The following is a 24,456-nucleotide window of genomic DNA, read 5'->3' as shown; positions in this document are numbered from 1 at the left end:
GTATTTGTTTATTTGCTGAGAAGACTGTTTATAATAGAAAATGACCGTAGAGTTGGTTTGTCTGTGTGTGTGTTTTTTTAAGGAATATGGAGGAAAATAGCCAAGAGAAGGAGAAAACAAAGCAAGACAACAAAGTGGCTGAGGAGGAGTGGAAAGGAGGATCCCAAAGATATCTAAATTGTGTCAGAGGTTTTAATAATGATTCAAACACAAACTACTCACAGCATCTCTCCTCCCAGATTCGTCTTCCCCGTGATAGGAAGGCCATCCCGGCCCACTATACTGGCCTGTTCTGCTGGATGGGATCTCTACAGGTTGTGCCCCGATCCTGCTAGCAATGCCCACCTGTGTGAGATGCTGCATCTGTGAACCTTAAGAACAAACACCTCCATCAATATTTATTATCATGGCAACTCTGCATGTCACAAGGACTTTATAAGAGGTATAGCGCTTTCAGCGATCACTTATTAGTTAGATCTGGAAACACCCAGGCTAAGAAGGCAAACAGTGAGGACTGATATTTCTGTGCTATAAAAAATGAATTTCTATTGAATAAACTGCTGCTCCGGTGTTTCCTCCCTGTGGCACAGAGGTGACCCTGAACCTCCAAAGCCTATGCTTGCAGATAGCATGTTCTTAGAAGGCCCTACCAGTCTGAGAGTGCTTCAGTCAAGTACAGGCCTGGTGACAAACTGTATATGTATCATCAGAGGACACCTCCTCCCCAATTAAATTTGGATGTTCAGCACCAGAGGGCTGGCCATAGCAACTCCAAAAGACTTGCCACCAAGTCATAGAAGAGGTGCAATCTGCATTGGTGGAGGGTGTAACCACAACAAAGAAACCACTTATCAGTGAAGTAGTGAAACCAGTCACTTAAACTATCTATCTAACTACTGAAGAATAGATAGGTTTGGATATCTTGCAAGTGGGACAGAGGACCCACCTGGAGGAAGTCACACATCCCTGCAGGATGGCACAAGCACCAAAAAGAGAAACCAGGGTACTAAAAAGAAAAAGATGTGTCCAAAAAAGTCACAAAACTCAAAAGCACAGGTATAGTTTACAGAACCTGTGAGATTCTGACCAATTCTCATGAGTGCATGGCCAGACCATGATTTTTCCAAAGTTTTCCATTTAGCATATTTTCAGAGTAATTAACATATTTCAAGTAACAAAGCAATAATAAAATAAAATAACAAAGCAATAATAACAATAAAATAACAAAGCAATAATAACAATTTCTCTAAAGTGCTAATTTATCCATTTAGACTGGGACAGAAATAATCTCTCAGCTTGTGTGTGTGTGTATGTGTGTGTGTAATTACTAATCTTCTGTGTTGCTTGGGAAAAGGAGTGTTTGGGGTCGGGTAGCAGACTATGGGAATATTCATAAGAAGGGAAAAGCTATTATCAATTTAAAAAAACAACACCTGGAAATGTTCTCACAAAAAATCAAGAAACAAACTGACAGATAAAAGAGAAGAGAAAACACTCCTCAATCAAGACGAAGTGTCAGTTTTGAGATGATCAAAAGGCCATTAAAAACAAAGCACTAGAAGGCACAGAAACTCAGACAATAACAGCTCAGAACATGAGATACTGTTGGATATTCCACACTAGTGGAAGGGGTTCTCTCCTTTTTTCCTCAGCTCCTGTTCTGAAAACAAGTGATCTCTGCATTGGCTTGAGGAGGACAACAATTCCAGAAAAGAACTGACCATCACATTATTTCTTTGTCAAATTTTTCTCTACTTCTGAAAAAACTGACATAAAATTAGATTACGGAGTCTAAGTTCCTTAAAGTTGAGTGAGATGTTTGTAAGAAACATTTAGAAATGAGTTCAATTAGTAAGTCTGTAATTATAGGTGACCCTGAGTTTTCAAAGGCTATGCTAACACAGCACAACTTTTAGCAGGTCCCATCTTGATGGAAAGCTTCTGAGTATAGGTCTGGAGATGAACTATGGGTTTATTGTCTAATGACCAATCTAGCTAAATTCAGAAAACCATCCCAGGTAAGAATCATGGAATCAGAGATTGGCCACAACTCATGAAGGCAGTCTACTAATCTTTTGTAGACCCCACATGAGGTCATGACCCACAGTTTAAGAAGTGCTGAAGGGATCATGAGTAGAAAAAGTTTAAGAAGCTCTGTACTAGGGAATAGTGAAGTTGTGTTCTATGTCAGTAGAGTGCCCACCCTGATGAAATCATCGACATTCTTGAAGTTTCAAAGCAAGCAAAATCTACATGAATGACCAGATATAATATCTGTGAATAAACCAAACTATATACAATATATTTTTATCTTTCTAAGTTAATAGGATTATTTTGGATTCATAAAGAGTGTTAGTATTCCTTTGAAACTGCATCTATTTTTATTTTTCCCAAAATATCTAGCTTTTCCCTCTGGTGGCTTCAAAATGTTCTGAAATGTTATGTTTCTACCTATATTTGAAGCATATTCTTTTTAAATATGTATTGCAATTTTTACTTTTATATTTTCCAAATATTTCTTCCAAATGCAAGGAAATGATTTTCAGAAATAAAAGAAAGGTTAGAATGTTGGGAAAAAAGAAAAAAAAGTTATGTGTAAAGATTTCAGTGGATTGATAGGTTACAAAATATTAGGAAGAACATACATGCTAATTTTTCAGACCCAAGTCTTGGAACACATGGTTTCACCAGCTATTTAGGAATGGCTTGAGAAGTACATTAAATATACTTATTACTAGGATTTGGGGTGGGAGGAAAAAGGAACCAGAGTAAATTTATTTCCTTAACAATGGTCATTTCCTATCCCTACCACATATAGTTCACATACCACATCTTCTGCCTTGCTCTTCCAAGAGAGCTAGAGTGAGCAAAAAAGAGTAAAGGGAAGAAGAGTAAAGGGGGGAAAGGAAGAAAAAAGAAAATGAACAGCAAGGGAAAACAGGGTTTACATAAAGAGAAATCAGATAGGTGCCCTGATGAGATTAACACCTTCACAGAAAATGGAAGAGTCTTGTCAAAGACACCAAATGACCACCACTCCCCTCCTTTCTTCACTTCTCATCTCCCAATCCATACCTTAAAAACTGGTTTTCATAAACCCTAAAATAAACCCCCAAACCCTAAAAAAACCAATCCCTTCCTACCTCCTTCTTAAACAGAGAAATGAGTTGTGAATTGGTCCAGGCAGTCTAGAAAGCAATTTGAACCCATGCCCCAGGAGTCACTAAATTGTACTTACCACTACTAAGTCTAGACCTCAAAGAGATTAAAGAGATTAAATAAAGATTAAATAAAGGACCTATGTGTATGAAAAAAAAATTTATAGCACCTCTTTCCATAGAGAAACTAAGGAGGTGTCCATCAGTTGGGGAATAGCTAAACAAATTTTGGAATTTGAATGTAATGGAATATTACTGTGCTATAACAAATGATAGAATGTACAGTTTCAGAGGAAACTGGGAAGATTTCTATGAACTGATGCAGGGTAAAGTGAGCAAAATTAGGAGAACATGTCAACAACAATGCAGAAGGAAAAAAAGTCTGAAAGACTTCAGAACTTTAAGCAATGCTACAATAGACTAGGAGTCCAGAGGACTGAAAATGAACCACAGCACTCTTCTCCTGCCAGGGACATGTTGAACTTAAAGGCAGAATGAGACAAACACTTTTTGGATATGGTCAATGTGAAATTAGGATGGCCATTTCTGAATAACACTTGTAAGGGGACTTGTTCTCAGAAGGAAAAAGTGTATCTTATGACCCAGAAAACTAAGGACAAGTCCTTCCAGCAGAAACTATTAACATATGTACCTGAAGTGCCTCCAACGGGCCGGGGGCGAGCTACTGATGGTATCTCCTCTGGATAGATTCCTCGGGTGGCAAATGCACCTTCAGCTGATGACTGGGTGTGCTGCGACTCAGGTGGTATCAGTTCTGAGGACTGGAGCAAACCAGGACCAAAACTTGGTCTGAGGGGAAAAAAAACAGGCTGATGTCAAATGGTACGTCTTCATCCTGGCTCTGATAATTTCATTATATCTCCCCCTTCCCCCTAAATGAGAAGTCTCACTCTTCTAGATTGGAAAAATAAAACAAAATAAATCACCACAAGCCTTTCCAGCAAAAGGGTGTTTGAAACATGTGAAGACTGCTTCTGCTTTTGGGGACCCCAATTGCTAGGAAGTTTCTCCTTTATGTCAAGGTGAAATTTGCCTCTTACAAACCTCCACTCACTGCTCCTGGTGCTACTTTTTGAGGTCAAACAGAATGAAGCTAAGGTCTCTAAGCCCTCTTCCATAATAGTCTTTCAACTTTAAGTTTAAGTCAGGTACTGGCACCCCTTGAATCTTCTTTTCTTCAAGCTAACCATGGTTAGCTTGTTAATAATTACATATATTGTTAATAAAGGTTGGTTCTAGAGCTAATGAGTTGCCAGTAAAGTTTATTGGATAGGGAAGTGACATGGTTAGACTTGTTTTTTAGGAAAAGCACTTTGGCAGCTGCATGAAGGATGGAATTGGAGTAGAATAAAGCTCTAAGGCAGTTAGGAAGCTAACTGATTAGGGGAGGGGTAATGACATAAAACCAACAGGAAGATGGGTCACATTCCAACCTACTCTCCATAGACAAGAGATAAAAGAGTAAAGAAAATTCTTCTAAATCAGTTTTCAGATGTACACAAATGTCATAAAAACAAAGCATTAGAAGGAAGAGAGATTACAGAATTTAATGACTACTCAGAAAATGAGACTAATAGGTGTTCCACATGAGTGTAGGGGAGATTCTCTCCTTTTTCCTCAGTTCCTTTTCTTTTTCAGTTTCCTATGTAACAATAATCCCTTCAACACTCTTCTACTCAATACACTCCTACGCAGTCCTTCTCAGATCTTCTGGTGGGAAAGATACAATCTAATCTGACCCAGGCCCACCTAAACAGGCAAATTCATCTCCACCCTCAGTATCCCTACACTCTAGCCCCATCAGAACAAAGAGCTCTTTGCTGTAGGCAACCAATGACTGGTGAGTTAGGTGCTCCCTTCCCACTCCTCTGCCCCTCCCCACAATACTACACATTTTTTTGTGTGAAAGAGAGAGTAATAGCACCATCATCCTTTAAGTCTCTCTGACTCTCAACCTCTTTATCTTTGACTCCTCATTCAACTGAAGCTGGTCTCTTCAAAGTTACCTATGTTCTCTTAATTGCCAAATCTGATTGTCTTTTCTCAGTTTCCACTCTTCTTGACCTCTCTGCAGCATTTGGAATTGTTAACCACCCTCTCATCCTGGGTACTTACTTTCTCCTCTATGAGTTGTTATGACACTGCTCTGCTGGTTTTCCTCCTATATGTCTGACTATGTTTCCTCAGTCTCTTCTGCAGCAGCATCATCCATATCATGCCCCTCTAAATGTGGGTGTGCCCCAAGGTTTTGTCCTGGACCCTCCTCTCTGAGCACTCTCTCACCTGATTACTTCATCAGTTCCCCTCTCTTTAAAGATGTCTCCCAGGTCTATACATTCAATCATGTAACAAATTGCCTATTAGATATTTTACATAATTTTACATATAAATATATTTATATAATATTTTATATTAGATATTTCAGACTCTATAAGCTATAGACATCTCAAACTCAATGTCAGAATAGAACTCTTTACCTTTTCCCCCAAACTCTCAGCTCAATTCCAAAATTCCCTATTTCTGTTAAGCATACCTTTACTCTTAGAGTTACCCAGGTTTGCAACCTTGGCATGGTCTTTAAGCCCTCACTCCATATATCCAATCAGTTATATAGATATAATCATTTCTACCTCCACATTGGCACCTACATCCTCTTTGCTCAATGCACACAGTGACTATTCTAATTCAAGGTCTCATTATGTTTTGCCTGGACTATTACAATAGTCTAACTGATTTCACTACCTAAAAGCTTTACCCCACTCTAATTCCATCCTCCATACAGCTGACAAAGTGCTTTTCCTAAAGAACAGGCTCAACCATAACTTCCCATAACTCCACTGCTCATTAACTACAAGCAAACATTATGACATATTTATCTCATACTTTTAAAATTTCTATTCCTATGTTTTATAAAGTACACAATTAACATAATAGTATATATAATTAATAAATATAATTTTATTATTATAACTGTTATAACTAAATTATAATTGTTATAATTACAATTGATATAATTAATAAATAAGTAAATACAGACATATTGTGGGAGTATGCTCCAAAGGTTTGTTTTTTTTAAAAATTGATATGTGTACACAGTCAAAAAAGTTTATCAATTACTGTCCTGGAATACCTCCAACTAATCAAAGAACTTTTTAAACTGTGGTGCCCAGAACTGAACATCGTACTTCCACTGCAGGGGTAGATCTCAGCAGAAGAAAAGGGGATTATTGCCCTAATTCTATATGCCATATCTCTCAATGCAGTCTAAGATTACATTTGTTATTTGGATGCTATATTACTCAGCTGACTCATACTGAGCTTGTAAAAACCCCAAAATCTTTTTCAGATGAACTGCTATATAGCCATGCCTCACTCATCTTGTATTCATGATTTTTTTTTAAGGCAATTGGGGTTAAGTGACTTGGCCAGGTTCACATAGCTAGGAAGTGTCTAAGGACACATTTGAACTCAGGTCCTCTTGACTCCAGGGCTGGTGCTCTATCCACCGTGCCACTTAGCAGCCCCCATGATTATTTTTTTAAACCAAGTGTAAGCCTTTCTATTTATTTCTATTCAGTTTCATTTTGTTAGATTAGGCTCAATGTTTATGCTAATTTTAAGTTGCCTTTGCTGCTAAAGAATCTTATATTTGATACAGTGGAAACACTGCTGGATCTGCTTTCAAATTCTGCCACTTAAGCACCTGTGTGACATTGGGTGAGTGGTTTAACTTTTCAATGCCTCCATTTTCTCAAATGTAAAATGAAGGGTTAAACAACATGATCTCTGAGGTCCTTTCCACCTTTCAATATATACCATGATCCTTCCTTCACTCATTTCCCCAAACATCTATTTCATACCTGCTGCTTATCTTCCAACTTCATGCACATTTTCTGCATTTTCAGGAGATGGCCTCCTTCCCAATACATGTGATTATGACCATAACCTCACTTATCTTCCCTCTTCCCTACTTGTCTTTTTACTCATTCTTTATTGTTTCCCTTCTGCCTGAGAAACTTCCTTTCTCTTTTATCATCTCCTTCAAGACACTGAAGCCTCAACTCTAATCTCATCAGCATCTTTAGTCACTCTATTCCTATTCCTTCCCTTTTGCCTTCAAACACACAAAGGTCTCCTATACCTCAAAAAGTCTTTTGCCAAATTTGCGGTAGCTTCTTGATACCAGTAACTACCATCTTATTTCTATCCTTTTTTTTTTCTGCTGCCAAATATCTTGAATGAATTACCTGTATCTTCTCTCTTGACTTCTACACCACCTCTGTCCTTCATTTCCTGCCATCTGGCTTTCACAGACACAATCCACACCCTTACTGATCCATTCCCCCAGAAAGCCTATGTTCTTGTTTTCTTCTTATCCAAATTCTATCTATCCTTGCATGCCTAGATTTAATTCCACCTTCTTCATGAAACTCTCCCAGACAACCTCCGTTGGAAATTATTTTTCTCTACTCAAAATTCCTAGAGCACTTACAGGCCATATGATCCATAAGATTACATAACCTTTTGAGCTGTTGGAAGAGCTTATATAAACTCATTTCAGCATCTATTTACAGAAGAGAGAAGGGAGGCCCAAGAAATAATGGTAGAGCCCATACTAGAACTAAACTCTGCTAACTCTTAATCTAATTCATCATTGCTTCAGCCATCTCATCTGGGGTTTGAAGATGAGGAGACTCTAAATGGAATGAAAAAGTTGTTCTTGGGCACAGGAGAAGAAAACAAACAGGCTGAATTTGATTACCCAGTCAGGCTGCATTTTAACAATTATATATAATACTAGAGCACTTATATGTAATACTAATTTCAGATAATGAAATTTCATGCTGTCATGCCTGTCAATGTTCATTCATTACTTCTTTTGATAAGCATTGATCTATCCAGCCACAATGTGGTATAACAAGCAATGTGGTATAAAGATTTTCCATGTGAGATTGAGCAAGTTTGAACCTGTTTCTTCTTTTGTAAAATGGGCATTATGATAATTGTGCTATCTACCTTTCAGAGGGGCTATGGGCAAAGTAAAAATGCATTTTAAAGTTCCGTAGAAATGTGAATTATTATCTGTCCATCTCCATTTGTGTCACATGATTTATCATTTGATTATATACTGTTTTGTTCTCTAATTGCTTCATATGTCATATATTATGAGAGATATGAAGAGGTAGTGAATTGCATCCAGATCCTACTGCCTTATGTACTTAGACACTTCAGTGAATCTATAATCTCACCAACAATGAATGAAAATGGCAGCTCATCTATGACTTCTCAACCTATGCTTTTCCACAGAGTTCCCATCAAGGAGGTCCTCCACATGCTGGAGGGCTTTCTCTGTTTTAATACTTCATAGATACTAGTGCCACACAGGGAAGTCTATATCCATTATCCATTACTCTTGTTACATAACTGTCCCCTCTTTTTTCCAGTCATACATATTTTTGACAATGACTCATGCCACTTCTAATGCACCAGTCACTTATAATAATATGTTGCAGCCTACTTACACCTATAATAATATGTTGCAGCCTACTTACAATCACCATATATCAGTCCACTGCCTGCACTTTAGATTCTTCTGAGATTGTGGTGTTTCATGATGAATGGCAATATAACATCTCTAGAATATTAATGCGAAAAAGATGGTCTTTGGTAGCAGCATGGAATGTGAGGAAACTGAAACAATTTCCCAATGTTTTCCAATTTGTTTCTTCAATTCAAGTTTGGCCCCCAGTTAATTGTTCATCTATAAGTGTCTATCCAAAATGCATAGATTAATAGACTAACTCTATGGTCTGCCCATCTAGCTCTACGTCAGAATTTGGACAACGAATTCTTTATTTACTTTATTCATATGATCATAAGATTAGAAGCGGAAGATTTTAGAATTTAGAGTTCCTTCACTTTCAGTCCAAACCTCATCTGCAGATGAGGAAACAAGAGGCCAAGAAAGATTAAATAACTTGCCCAGGGTCACACATTTAGTAAGTATCTGAGGCAGCATTTGAACCTGAGTCTTCCCGATTCCAGTTCCAGTGTCCCACTTTTTTTCTGTGTGGATTGCTAGCTGGCCATAGATACCACTGAAGAGGTCCTGTAGTGTTCAGAAGATTGATGCAATCAATACAAGGTTATCCACATATACTAACATCTGGACAAACTTGTCATCTACAAGGAACCATTTTTCCATTTGGACATGGCACAAGACATGAACTGTGTACTAACAAATGCCTCTTACAAGCATATCTCTACCTGTTTTATGCTTCAATTGATTCTGATAACAGAAATATCAATGAACAATATTTCCTCTGGTTGTTGTCTGTATCAAGAAATCTTGTAGGCTCTTAACACATGACATGGGAAAAATAGGAACATGAGACTATAACTCTAAAGCTGGAAGGGCCCTCAGAGGTTATCTTGATCAACCCCCTCACTTGCCCAAAGTCACACAGGTAGTAAATGGTGGAGGCAGGATTCAAACTCGGGTTCTATGACTCCAAGTTCAATGCTTTTTCCATTGCATAATATCTCTTGAAGAAGCAGTTTCAAGGCTACAATGGTTTTGCTCTTCTGAGGCAAATGTTCTGTAATTTACAAACAAGAGACACATGGTGTTGTACTCTTCATACTTCTCAGACAACTGTGTGATTGTGAAGTTACGGTTTGGTACAAAAAATACATTTCTGAAAATTTGCTTATTCTCTTCTCACATTTCATTCAGGATATTCTCAATATATAATGAACAGATTATTATGATAGAGTTTTATAGAGGTTAGATAGGAGGTACCTGGGTCAGTAGGCACTGATTTCTTCTCATCCGCCTTTTTTTTGAGTAGTAACACAGTGCTATCATTTCCATCCTTCTTGACTGTTGAAGATATCTTAACAGTTTCATCTCTGAGTGCCTTTAAAATTGTGTCACCACCAGCACAAATTTCTTCTGTGTTTATTTGGTCAGGTCAAGTTTCCCTTCCTGACTTCATTTTCTTTTTTTCTTTTTGGCAATTGGGGTTAAGTGACTTGCCCAGGGTCACACAGCTAGTAAGTGTCAAGTGTTTGGTCTGAGACTGGATTTGTACTCAGGTCCTCCTGACTTCAGGGCCAGTGCTCTATCCACTGTGCCACCTAGCTGCCCTGACTTCATTTTCTTAGGTGCCTTCCTCATAGGACACTGAGTACTTAAGTGTTACGAGTTCAAATGTGGCAATACCACTGTACTCAATGAGTTGAACAGATGGCTACAGAAACAATGAGGAACCTTCATCTTGTATGCCCCATGTTTATCTTCTGTGGGAAAACTTAGCTAGAATTATTTTAACCTTAGGTCTGATATCTACTTAAGCCTCATCATGACTGCCATTTATCATTCTGATTTTCCTAATCTTCAAATATGTGTTGCCTTTCTCCCTCTTTAAGATACCTCTTGAAGGTTACTTAGTGAATTTTTCATTACCCAAAAGAACTTATTCAAGCTTATAACTAAGCAGTTAAAGTTTAAGGAAAATACTGCCCATTCTCTTAAGTGATCTAACCTGTTTTATGTTTAGTCTGCGTGACCAAGGTAGTTAAGCTCATGAAGGACATAAATTGTACCTTTGTAATGATGCAATCTGCTTTTCCAATTAGTGTTTGAACTACAAACTCCGTGGATATTAACCACAGGTTATGACTGGTCTGTGCTGTGCTGCCCTGAAATTAATACCCCTTGTGATGACTGCAGCATTGGGTTTCTCCTCACTAAAGGTATAATTAAATTAATGCAGATCTATTTTTGGAAACCGCTTAGAATCTATATCACCATTCTCAAATCCCAAAGGGCAGAAGTAGCTACAGAGGGCCCCAATACCATGGTGAAGAGTGGACACAGAAGGACATAGCCGTAACAGCAGCAACACTAGCAAACTTGGCATCAGAAGAAGGTTCACTAGGTTCTCCCCTTGTCTATATACTCCTCCCTCTGTATATTCCTGAGGGAGGAGGTTGGAATGAAATAGTTAAGATGGTGGTACTTCCAAAGACTCTGTGATTGGGAATTAAGTGCAGGTTCCCCGTGTTGAGTATCTTCTCATTATAATATCCCTCTACCAATAGATTCTCCACTTTACCATGTATTTTTTTTTCACTTTTTAGGCATTTGGGGTTAAGTGACTTGCCCAGGGTCACACAGCTAGTAAGCGTCAAGTGTTTGGTCTGAGGCCGGATTTGAACTCAGGTCCTCCTGACTTCAGGGCCGGTGCTCTATCCACTGCGCCACCTAACTGCCCTTCCACTCCTCTTTCTAAAGACATCTGTACCTGCCTGCCAACAGTCTTGCTTCTTTGCAGGTGTCTGCCTCCTCTCTCGCCCCAGTGCTTTTTAGCTTCCCTTTTGTGTTATCTTCCCTTATTAGAATGTCCTTTAGGGTAAGGACTGGCTTTTTTGTTTGTATGTGAACCTCTGATACCTGGTGCAATGCCTGATACAGAATAGGTACTTAATAAATGTTATACCTGTCTGTGAGAGTGTGAGTACATCAGACAGTTATGTGAGTGTGTGTTTGTACATGGAAGAAAAAAGCAGAAAGAAGTGTTTGTGCATGAAAGAAAAAGTGGAACAAAAAGCAAGAAGGAAGTGCATAAGAAAATCCCATTCTTTCCATTTTTTGAAAGTTACCAGGGATCATACGGAGACAATTCCAGCCTAATTCTCTATTGTCTTGGATAGATAAAAAGACAAAACTAAGACAGGGTTTTCTTTCATGTGCCCACAATACTTAAAAGGAAGAAGTATAGGATATATAATGTGTGATTTACAGTACAGTACAAATTTCTCATACTTGTTATAGAAACAAAAGGTATTTCATTAGACTAATATAAAATACTGTTCCTTCTGAAAATGTTACCTCGACAGTGGACCTGGTGCTGATGGAGGAGTCATTCCATAGTCCTCATATCGCTAGGGGGAGAAAAGAAAGGAGAAAAAGAAGATAAGATAAATATTTATATATAGATTATATTATATGTTATACATTATATATTTATATACATATATACATATATATTTTTTTATCTTGCAATTGATGTATAATGCTGCCAGAGAGTGCTAAGTGCGTTAGTCTATGCAGGTCAAAGTACTAGGCTCTGATCACAAATGTAGCTAATTATGACAGAGATTAGAAACAAACATTTTAAAAACTTTTTCTTTTTTTTTTTTAAGGCAATTGGGGTTAAGTGACTTGCCTAGGGTCAAACAGCTACTAAGGGTCAAGTGTTTGGTCTGAGGCCAGATTTGAACTCAGGTCCTCCTGACTTCAGGGCCGGTGCTCTATCTACTGGGCCACCTAGCTGCCCCAACCTTTTCTTTTTTTTTTTTTTATCATAAATCTAACTTTGCAGTAACAGCTAAACCTTAAAGAACACCATGTTTGTCTTAAAGACAATAAATGGAACAAGGGCTAAATCAGTAAACTCACAGGCATGATTTAATGTTTCCTACTGTACTTATCAACTTACTCTAACCCATACAGATAGAATCTGATTAGGATGTCATTCTATATAAGTCACCCCAAGTCATAAAGGTAACTCAGAAGGTAGCTTAGAGTCGGATAGCTTCCAAGACAAGTAGGCGCGTGGTGCTAGGATTTCAGAGACGTCAGGCCAAATTACTGTCAAACGTCCTTGTAGCTTCACAGTGCTTGGCTATGTGTTCCCTGATAAGTATCCTCTTACTTCCACGAGCTTTTTTACTTATTGGCTGTTAAGATCCCAAGGCTTGAACACCTACTCCATCTCTAAGGGGTTACTATTGCCAACAAGAGAAGCCGACACCTGATGAACCTGGGCCCTCTACGGTGAGGCTAATACAACCATGTCTCTAAGACAAATCAGAAAAACTCCAAGTTTAGCCAAGGTTACAGCATTTTCTGAGGGTTAGAAATTGCCTGACAAGGAGGATTCTACCTCCTTAGAGGAACCTCATCTCTTTTAACCTACCCTGGCCCTTTAAGACCTAGAAGGCTTCCTGTGAAGGCAGAGCCAACTTAATAGCTCTGAGCTGACTTGGACCATGAATTTAGAGGTGGGAGGGATTTTGGAGATTGAGTTCAATATCCCTACCCCTTTTACATAGATGAGGAAACTAAGACCCAGGGAGATTAAATGATTTGTCTGAGGTCGTTTACTCTGTGTGTGTGTGTGTGTGTGTGTGTGTGTGTGTGTGTGTGTTGTGTGTGTGTGTATGTGTATGTGTGTATATGTGTGTGTCACAGTGGATAGAGCCCTGGGCTTGGAATCAAGGAGAATTATTTTCACTACTTCAAGTTAGGCCTCCAACACTCACTAGCTGTGGGATCCTAGGCAAGTCACTTAACCCTGTTTGCCTCAGTTTCCTCATCTGTAAAAAAAAAAAGGAGCTAGAGAAGGAAAAGGTAAAACCACTAGAGTACCTTTGCCTAGAGAACCCCAAATGGGGTCAAGAAGAGTTAGATATGACTCAAACCACTGAACAACAACATATCAGCACTCTTACTAACTCTTCTTCCTAGTCTCTTCTTCATGCATTTAACAAGGGGAAGAAAATACTCACAGAAAAGTGAAAGAAAACCTCTTCTTCAGGCCCTTTCTTCTAAATATTCCTAACCTTTTTTTTTTAGGCAGTTGGGGTTAAGTGACCTGCCCAGGGTCACACAGCTAGTAAGCGTCAAGTGTTTGGTCTGAGACCGGATTTGAACTCAGGTCCTCTTGACTTCAGGGCCCATGTTCTATCCACAGCACCACCTAGCTGTCCCCCATTCCTAACTTTCTAAACCACATGATACAAGGGTAAATAAATTAAAATGACACTAAGCATCATTATACCAAAAGCATTAAAAAAAAAAAAAAGACAACTCATGACTAATCTTTTTCTCTATCACAGGTTTCCCTGCCAATATATCTTTCTGGATAAGAAGTAAAATATTGGCTCAGATTCTTATAATCTAGCCACTGCTTACTCATGTTCAGACTCCTTAAGAGTCTGCCCAAATGTGATGGATGTTCTAATAAACCTTGTCTTTGGCTGGAAGAAGGCATGGGTCAAATTCTTTCAGGCAGGACCCCGTGTGTTGTGATTTTGGGGCCCCAGGACCCCTGAACCCCTGACTAACCCCAACTTCTTCTCCCGCCAAGACTGGAAGGCATGTGAGCCTCCCCCCTCCTCTCCCTTCTTGCTCTGCAGTTTGGATCGTTCTCAAGTACCAAGGCTTGCAGGTGCTTTTCTGGCAGACGGTTACGAGTCTGTCTCATGCCCGGCCTGACGCTCTCAGTCCACTGGGCTGGTTCAAGGCCGTGGACCTGGGCACACCTTCCACAGCATAGAGGACAAGGACGGATGCCCTCTCCAGAAGAGTATGCTTAATTCTGTTCATTCCCTCGGCGCTAGGGAATTGGGGAAAACTGCAGCTGCTTTTTGGTTCCCTGAGGCTTACTTACTGCCTTCCCTCTGCGCCTCTGAATCCGCCTTCACAGAGGTTACAAGGAAAGTTAGAACAGCTAAACATATCTTGGCAGATTCTAGAGGTTTTGTGATTGATCATTAAGGAGCTTTGAAACACCTGTACAACCTGGTCACTCCCTTCCCTTGAGTCAAGAGGGTATCTGTTAACTCCTCTTTCATTTCGCCCTCCCCCACCTGGGAAAGAAGGAGGGAGGAGGGGCAGCATCTACAGGATGGGCCCCACAGGCAATGGCCTTGGACTCTGGGGCAACCTTTGCCTGGAAGCATCACCCAGGTTCAGCACATCCTGCTCAAGGTAACGAAGCTAGCCTCCAAACTTGGTTTATGGGCCATTCACCTACAGTTGGTAGCAAACAGCGAGGACCAGCCAATGTCCCCACATCGTCCCCTGGATGCAGCCTGTGCTTGGTTCCAGTCAACCTCCTCTTTGGGACCCCCTCGAGGCAGAAACAGCTCTACACCCCTTGCCAGCAGGAAGCAGTTTCAGAAGCTGAGACCTTTGCCCCTTACTCCAAAAGAATTTGGGCCCCATTTGTTTGAGGGGAGAATGATGAGGATAGGATCTGGGCCCCAGAAAGGAAAAACCTGGACTTGCCCACATGGCCAAATCTCTGGTGTTCACCTGAGGCTATAATCCAGCCTTTCTAACTGGCCTTCGTTGTGGCTACACCCAATCTCCCCTCCATTGTCTTACCTCCCTATGGCCCCTAGCCATTTCTCTTCCCATCCAGATCTCCTTAGGCCCCTCCTCCCATCACCCCAAACTACTTGGCCACTCCTAGATCCCTCCCACAAGCTTTCTGTATATAAGGTCCACTTTGTCTCCATTAAGATGCTTAGATTCTTATAGTCTAGCCACTGCTCAGATTCCTAAAATCTAGCCACTGTTTACTCATGTTCAGACTCCTTAAGAGTCTGCCCAAATATGATGGATGTTCTAATAAACCTTCTCTTTGGCTGGAAAAAAAAAGTAAAATGTTTATTCCTAAGAATAAATTCCAAAGAATTCCAAAAATTCTTTTTGAATGATTATGTCCTAAAATTTATAAACGGTCCCCATCTCTCTATAACCTAGAACTTTTATTGCACACTCTGGATACAGATTCCTTTAGTTAGGGATCCTCAGAACTGATTTCTAAAAGGGCTTGTATCCCTTCTACACAACATTGTTTTGAACACATTCTTTTTGAAGTAGGTACAGATTCAATATTTGCACTAATTGGGACCTTGCTTTAATGAGAAAAGGCTTTTAAAAAGAGATTTAAAGTATCCTTGTCCCTTTCGGTATGGCAAGAAGATAGGATCTGAAGTCAGAGGATCTGGTTTTGAATGCTGGCACCACTATTTATTACCAGTTTAACCATGGCAAAGTCGCTTAACCTCTCTAGACTTCAGGTAAATTGATGGAGTTGACTGTATTGTCACTAAAGAATCAGCCTGGTACATTGGAAAGAACACTGGCTCTGGAGTCAGAGGAAATGGGTTCAGATTCTGCTTCTGCCATTTACTGTCTACGTGACCTTGGGCAAAGTTATATTCCCTCAAATGTCAAATAAGAGAGTTGAATTAGATGGTCTCTGAAGTCCTTTTTGACTCTAGACCTATGAGCCCTTTGGTTCCAAAACTATGATCGTAAAAGAAAGAAAAAGATGAAGAAAATACATGGTACACAATTAAAATAACTTCAAACTCACCTATTTAAATAAAATATTGACAAAGAATGGGAATTGATGAAAAACAGGATACTGCCACTGATTACAATAATTATTAATAATTACAATAATTTAACACATAAGTTTAACTCATGGAAATGAACTGCCATACTGAACAAAAATGCCAAAGTGGAGAGGTAATGGTGGCCAAGAGCAATACCAACTTAAAATACAAACCACTTGTAAAATCTTAAGGAAAAGGATGATAGATTATACAACGGTGATAAACTGTTTAAAGAAAGCTTGACAACAGACTCACATATGCAAAGTCATCATGTGGGCATTTAAGGATGCAACTGGAAGAACAAATGGGCAAAGAATAGGAAAGATGTACAAAGATTTTTATAACAATCTACTGCATTTTGACTCTGTTATCATAGTCCCAGATACGTTTATAGACAAAAGAAGAAAAGACAATAAAGAAAGCGAAGATGGGAAAAAGCAGCTGGAATAGACCAAGTATATACAAGGAGGGTTTATGCTGAAGACAACAATTGAGGGCATTGTGGGATTGATTCTCTAGCGATCTGAAAGACATCGATGGTGTCTAAGAAATAATATACCTTACTGCTAACAAAACATAGCCAAGAGAATATAACTTCTGATTCCTATACATACTTTCCCATCTATATATGAAATCTTTATAAGAATAGTCTACATAACATTGAAGGCAGACATTTAACCAATCAACAAGCATGTATTAAATGCCTACTATATGCCAGGCAGTGTGCTAGGTGCTGTGGATATGAATACAAAGGATGAAGCAATCTCTTCTCTCAAGGAGCATACATTCTAACAGGGAAGACAATAAGTACATATTTACATATATTCAGAATAAATATAAGGGTTATCAGGAGGAAACAGGCAGATTTTCACAAGTAATATTACAATAGCAGACCACATCTTTATGATCATACAATTGAGTGAAAGAGGTCAAGAATATAAGATTCCACTGCGCCTATTACCATTTTCTCTAAAAAAAAAAACAGCATTTGATTTGATCTAGCAAAACTTTGCCCTAAAGGCTCCCTACAACAAAGTGTCTACTGTCAAAATTTCAAAAGAGGTAGCACAATCCTCTGATCATTAATACATTAATAAGGCATAAAACAGAGATGTATAGTCACTAAATGCAGAGTCTAAGTCAAAAAGAAATTTCATATAGATAGTGAGGTCTTCCAGATGCATCTTTCTGAAAAGGGCATTGCACTGATTGCACCAAGCTCTATAACCTTATAAAGTCTCTTCAATGATATCTATAATCACTCAAAAGAATTGGGTCTTATTATATAACACAAGAAAAACCAAATGGATGAAGAATGCCTATTGTCTAGACCAGTGGTGTCAAGCTCAAATAGAAATGGATCACTGCAGCCATATATTGACTCAGAAAAAGACAATTAACATTATCTATGTTGTACTATATTTTGATTTATTTTGTTAAACATTTCCCAATTACGTTTTAATCTGGTTCTGGCTGCACTTGGGAGTTTAGCTGAAGATAACCCAACATGCAACAGGGAGGTGTATGGTGGGAATAAGACAGTTGTGACATATATGACAAATGAAGACTTAAAAAGAAGTTGTGAAAAGTATGTTATCAAAAAAACCTATGGCTGAAAAAAAAAAAAAGATGGAACCATCCCATGGCAAGAGTGAAGGATGCTTTAGCCTGTATGCTTTGCTGGCATCCTCACAATATCAAGAGAACCCCAGCATGTTGGTTGGACCCTCTTGGAAATCATGAAAGGACAAGAGTCAAAAAAGAAGAGGTGGCATGGATGTGATGTGATTTGCACCACAGGAGGGACTAATCTCATCAATGAAAGCACAGATTCACTAGAACACTGGAGTATACTTTACCTGATGAGAGAGTAATGTACCAATGACAAGATATGAGGTACTCAGGCATAATTCTCCAATGTTGCTCATGGTAAAGCCTGGCTTCACAGGATTATGACCATAGGAACCGTAGATTAGAGCTGGAAAGGATTTGCAGTGTAGTACCCCAGGAGCAATCTCCTCCAACTCACACTTGAAGATTGGGTGCTCCCGAGGATAACCACCCCTGGATTCAAGATACTTTGTAAGTTCACATCCTAAAACTACAGCTTACAAGCCTTCACCAATGTGTATAGTTTTCAACAGTATGCCACAGTACACAATCAGCTCAAAGCAAAGACATTGCTTGAAGTGGCACATTAAGAAAAATAACAAAACATCTGCTCCATAAATCTGGGACATCCTATCCCACAAATACATGAGTGGTGAAAGTGGTCATACAGAGAGGTCACACATAGAGAGGCATATACTTAGGGAACATTTGTAGCCAGGATTCACGTGCAGAGGTTACACATATGAGTCCAAGGCATGAGTGAGATGACTAATCAAGCATTACCATCATAGAAAACTAAGGGGTTTGCTCTTTGTGCTACGGTCTCTAGAAAACAAGCCATCCTTCTTGGTTTCAGCTGTAAATAACCACATTCAGAACTCTTTACCAGTACTAATATCAATTTCCAGAATAAAATAGTTTTGTGGCAGAATGAATCCATTTCACCAAGCACCATTTATCATTTCTTCCTTTTTAGTCCAAATCTCCATCAGTCATAGGTAGAGCTAATCCTTTATTACAGTAGTATTATGAGGTGTAGAAAACAGACGAGCGACCTCACATGGGATGGCCTCAAGTTCAAATATTTCTTTGTAATTCACCTTTTATTATTAGCTTGAACTCAGATCTCTAATATAATTTTGCTATTTCAGGCCAGGATGTTATCAGAAACCTTGTAGTAGCATCACAAAATTTCTGGTTGGGATTTCCTTAATAAGAGTTGTGAAATTGTCGTGAGCAGGTACTCAACAAGGAACTGCTCTATCTTTCCTCTCTTTCTATGACTCAGCTGGTTCAAAGAATATATTAGGATCACGGATAAATATGTTGCTTTCTTAGCTAGTTACTTCTTCCTAACTTCTATCCATGCGTTAGGTGAAAGAAATAAAAAAAGAGAGAGAGAGAGAGAGGTTGTAAGCGATTTGGATATCACAGGACTGAAAGCACAAAAGTCCCCATGACTAATTTTTTTCAATCACAGTTTTTCCTTCCATCTTGCCTTTTTGTAAGAGGAATTAACCCTTTCCACCTTCAGCTTCCTGGATTCCTTAAACGAATTTACTTTGAAACTCCAAAGCAAGGACCATCATTTAACTTATTAGTAACCTACAACTTTTACAACACGTCTTGGATAGATATTTGATTTAACTATAGATACCAGAAGAATTAGATAAGTACCTCAAAGAGAACTCATCGAAACTTTTTTCTAAAGGTGCTTGTATCCTAAATACAGAACTTAACAATACTGAATATTTTTTTAAAAGAATTAACAAGAACTTTAAATGGTTTAATCACACTATACAAGGAGGGCACTAAAATCCAAGCCAAAGCTACAGACAGTGAATCATATTTCCTCCACAACAATGGGGAGCATGTACTATACTTAGCAGGATATGATTCAATGAATTCAGTATTTAAGTCGTCGTGTTTTTAGAGCTGGAAGGTATCTTATAACTCATCTACTCTTAACGCTGTAAAAACTATATTAATGCATATGTATATATGTATTTCATCAGGAAACATGAGCTTTCAAATAAATTCATCTATGAAACATTTTTTTTAAAACCTTGAAATTTAAAGATGGCAATTCTGGGAACTAAGTGAAATAAAATTTTTTAAAATTATCCTTTATTTCACTGTTGTAACACCACAGTGGCCAATGGCTTTTCTTAAGGGTATTAATGGAGAAGTGACTATTTCTTTCTACACACTGCTAATGTAAATCCCTTCTAATGATACAAGAAGCTAATAAAGGACTAAAAAAGCATAATTGTACACTCATGGGTACGATGATAAGGTATAAAGACTGGATGTGACCCTGGGCAAGTCACTTAACCCTGTTTGCCTCACTTTCCTCATTTGTAAAAGGAACTAGAGAAGAAAATGGCAAATCACTCCAACATCTTTGTCAAGAAAACCCCAAATGAGGTCGCAAAGAGTTGGACACAACTGAACAACAAAAATGTAGCATCATTCCCAGAGATTTGGAGGACTGGCCTGAGCTTGACATGATGGACAGAATGTAGGATTTAAAGTCAGAAAGACCTAGGTTCAAATCCTACCTCATAGATTTGCTAGTTGTGTGACTCTGGGCAAGTCATTTAACTTCTTTCAGTTTCAATATGCTCATCTGTAACATGCGAACAATAATAATAACACCTACCACACAGGATTGTTACAAAAATCCAATGTGGTAATGTATACGTAAAACTTTGCAGACCTAGAAGCCCTATAAAAATGTTAGTTATTAATCCAGTGATCTCAATTATACATTAAAAAAATATCCTATCTCAACTCACCTACAGGCAGCTAGGTGGTGAAATGAATAGAAAGCTGGGCCTGGAATCAAGAAGACCTGAATTCAAATTTAGCCTCAGACACTTACTAGCTGTGTGGCCCTGGGCAAGTCATTTAACTTCTATCTGCCTCAGTTTCTTCATCTGTAAAATGAGGATAAGAGCACCTACCTCCCAGGGTTTGTAAAAATATTGGTAAAGCACTTTGCAAACTTAAAGCGCTATTTAAGTGTTACTTCTGTTTTTGTTGCCTAATCCTCTTTCTTCATAATAAAAGGGGCAGATGTGAGCGAAGGAGGAGAGAACAAATATTTAACAGCACCTAAATGAGATGGACTTGGGTGAAAATGGCTGGAAAGAAGATTTGCTCATGAAGCACTCTGCAGAGTCTCACAAGTTCCTTGCCTGACATTAACATAAAATCTAGAGGACAAATTCGTTTTACTCAGGGAAATGGAAATACGATCCGTCAAATGTAATGACTCAGTATTTGCACAACTGACAGGTTGGGCTAACAGTAATGATGTATGAAAGTAGACAAACAACAACTGAAGCTCATGTGGGAACAGAAGACACCTTGAAATCCCAATTCCCGTGATTTTATTGTATTCACAGAGGACAAAAGCTGGGTTTCCCCCAAGTAGCACACAGAAACTTTTAAGACAGTTCTTTGAGTTGGAATCAGATACACCCAATGTTTCTATTTTTCTGCTGATCAAACTAACAAGATAAAGCTTCAATCTGATTTCAAATAATTTCTTAAGAGACAGCTGGAATTCTTTTTCTCCTATGTTCTATAACCACAGGACTGATTTCCCTAGTTAAAAAGGTTTGGGAAAAGGCATTACTGGCTTTTAAAAAAGCTCTTTGTCATGATATTAGATTAAAAAAGAAAAAGATTGCTGAAAAGTGAATGCTGTTGAAAGCAAAATGTCAAAATCTGTAGAACTAAAGAAACTTCATTGTATGGTAATGTCTTTTTTTGTGAGGGGAAGATTCTCAACCAATTAATTAATTTGTACAGGTAATTCTAGATGAGAAACTCCCTTTATCAATGTTAACTCCTCTGTCACTTTTTTTTCTTTTTTGTTTTTGCTAGGCAATGGGGTTAAGTGACTTGCCCAGGGTCACACAGCTAGTAAGTGTTATGTGTCTGAGGCCGGATTTGAACTCAGGTCCTCCTGAATCCAGGGCCGGTGCTCTATCCACTGTGCCACCTAGCTGCCCCTCCTCTGTCACTTTTAAAGAATTCCAGGTCTTCCTTATTCCAAGACCACTTTCATGTCTACTTTATATATATATGTGTGTGTGTGTGTGTGTGTGTGTGTGTGTGTGTGTGTGTGTGTGTGTGTTTTGTGTATGTATATATGTGTATATACATACATATATATATATATATTCTCATACTAAATTACTCGCAAATACTCAGAATTTATTCCATTATCTTGTGATTCTGACTGTTCCCTCCAGTGATCCACATTACAACCACCCATCTCTTTCCATTCTGTGAATCTTGTCCAGTTCCTCTCCTCAGTTCCTCACTTTCTGCTGATTCACAAGGATACCAATGGAGTACTTCAGCTGCCTTCCTGTTATCCCTCATCCCTGCCACATGGCCAACCCATGTTCTCTTCTTACAAAATACATTTCTCTGATGACATCAATTAGATATATTTTAGTAGACTTTCTGTTCTTTAAAGTTTATCTATCACTGGTTATCGGAGGCAGCCTGCTTATACCCACTATGCATTTCTCTACTGTCCTCTATTTGATATGCATTTTATTTTATTTTTTTTGGAGACTGTAACATTCCATGTGTTGCTGTCATACAATAATACAATAGAATGCTGGCATTAAAATATGGGTGTTTGTTTCTGAGAGATGTTGTGGGTATTTAAAAAGGAGCTTTTCAATTTCCTGAAGGAATCTAGCTTGCTCTCCTGCTAACTCTACTCCTAACTCATTGTTGGTATGTATTGTCTGTCCCAGATATGCATACAGAAAGATAAGCTCTAAAGATTGTCCTTCCAGCTAATATTATAATCTCAGCAACAGATGTCCTCTTTTCACTTGGTCTTTCCCATGTGGATGATCAGGTCAAACTCTTTTGAGTGGTTACAAATCTCTTTCTGTTAGGGTGAAATGTGGGACTTGATGAAGCAACCAACTGATGATAAAAATTGAAATTTATAAAATGCTTTAAGGCTGCAAAACATTTTAGATACATTGATTATCTCATCCTCACAACTCTAGGAAGATAAATGCTATAGGTATTATTATCATCATTTTATAGATAAGGAAATTTCATGACTTGTCTAAGGTAACACAGCTGGTAAATATCAGAGGGAGGATTGGAAATCCTCCAGGCTCTGAGTTCAGAATCCTTGCCCTTTACACCACTGTTTGTCAAACTCAAATAGAAATGAATCCTTCCAGGGGGCATATTGACTTAGAAAAGCACACCTGGCTGCAGGTTTGACACCTCTGCTCTACACCATGGACAGAAGTGAACATGCACCAGGAAGCTGTGAATGAGCCTCAAATGCTAGAACTGAAAGCAAATGGAAGGTTTTCCCTTGTGCAGAACAAAGTAAAGTGAAGATCAAGCTGAATACCCATTGATAATTGTAAATCTTAGTATAGAGCACTACCAGTTAACAATTCAATATTCTACATCTTTAAATCTTGTGCTACAGCATTCTTTCTTTCAAGCTCTGCAACATGAGTAGTCATTATGAAATAATTCAATATTTATATTCCTTAAAAGTTTTTGTTGCTTTATGCAAAAATTAATATTGACTGCATCAAGTATTTCGTCTATCACGTGGTATCTACTCAGTAGCAGGAATAGTGTCTAGGAGGAAATAATCATTCTTTAGAGAGTGTGCCCCACAAACATAAGTCTATTTTTGTGCCTAAACATCAGACTTATATTATTTAGTTTCACACAGCTTTCTCAGAATATGTATTAAAATTTTAGAAGAACCTATTAAATGACTAATTTGGTACAAATTAGAATTACTACCACATAGCTGCTCCCCTGAGTCATACCTCTTGATTAAATCATTTCATCTGAAATTACTAGAAAACAATGAATTTTCCTGAGTAGAAAGTAAAGAGCAGCAGGGTGTGGTGGACACTGGATTTGGAGTCAGGGGACCTGGTTTTGAATCATGGCTCAGCTACTTATTGTCTAAGTGACTACAGGCAAGTCACTTAACTACTCTGGCTTTCAGTTCCCTCAAGTAGAAGATGAAAGGTTTGACTAGATGGCAAGATCTCTCCCCATTCTAAATGTATAACCCCTCAAATTGGCTGAATATATTTTTAAAAATTATAATGATTAGTGGTAAAATAGCAAAGCATCACACACTAAAAAATTAAGACACAGTTCTAGGGCTGGATCCAAGGTATTCATTGCTCCTTCTTCTAGACAAAGCTGCCAACCCTTGCATTTGGCTGGTACAATTAGGAAGAACACAGGATGGCCTTAAGCTCAAATATTTCTTGTTTGGACAGATTCTAAATTTGCTAGTCATTCTTGTAGATTTGAGAGCAAAAAAACCCCAAACAGTAAAACCCCAGGAAGTCAACTGGAGCATCTGAAGCTAAGATAGGGATTCTTCCGTTCAACCCATAGAATCAATGTTAAGGAATGTGAGCAAAGA

At 38.5% G+C, this 24,456-nt stretch overlaps 1 protein-coding gene across 1 annotated transcript in view; it reads right to left on the bottom strand.

Moving 5' to 3' along the window:
• The window catches only part of KIAA1549 (KIAA1549 ortholog), a 145,474-nt gene that overhangs the window by 15,109 nt on the left and 105,909 nt on the right, over window positions 1-24,456 (bottom strand). Inside the window, 3 exon segments of the mRNA XM_078153476.1 lie at window positions 223-371; window positions 3,811-3,968; window positions 12,076-12,128. Of these exon segments, the coding sequence (XP_078009602.1) occupies window positions 223-371; window positions 3,811-3,968; window positions 12,076-12,128 (360 nt within the window).

Source organism: Phascolarctos cinereus, unplaced genomic scaffold (genome assembly GCF_003287225.1).
Source record: "Phascolarctos cinereus isolate Bilbo 61053 unplaced genomic scaffold, phaCin_HiC Scaffold_1;HRSCAF=81, whole genome shotgun sequence".
NCBI lineage: Eukaryota > Metazoa > Chordata > Mammalia > Diprotodontia > Phascolarctidae > Phascolarctos > Phascolarctos cinereus.
The sequence above is the reverse complement of the archived record's forward strand: the minus strand, read 5'-3'. Positions and strand labels throughout refer to the sequence as shown.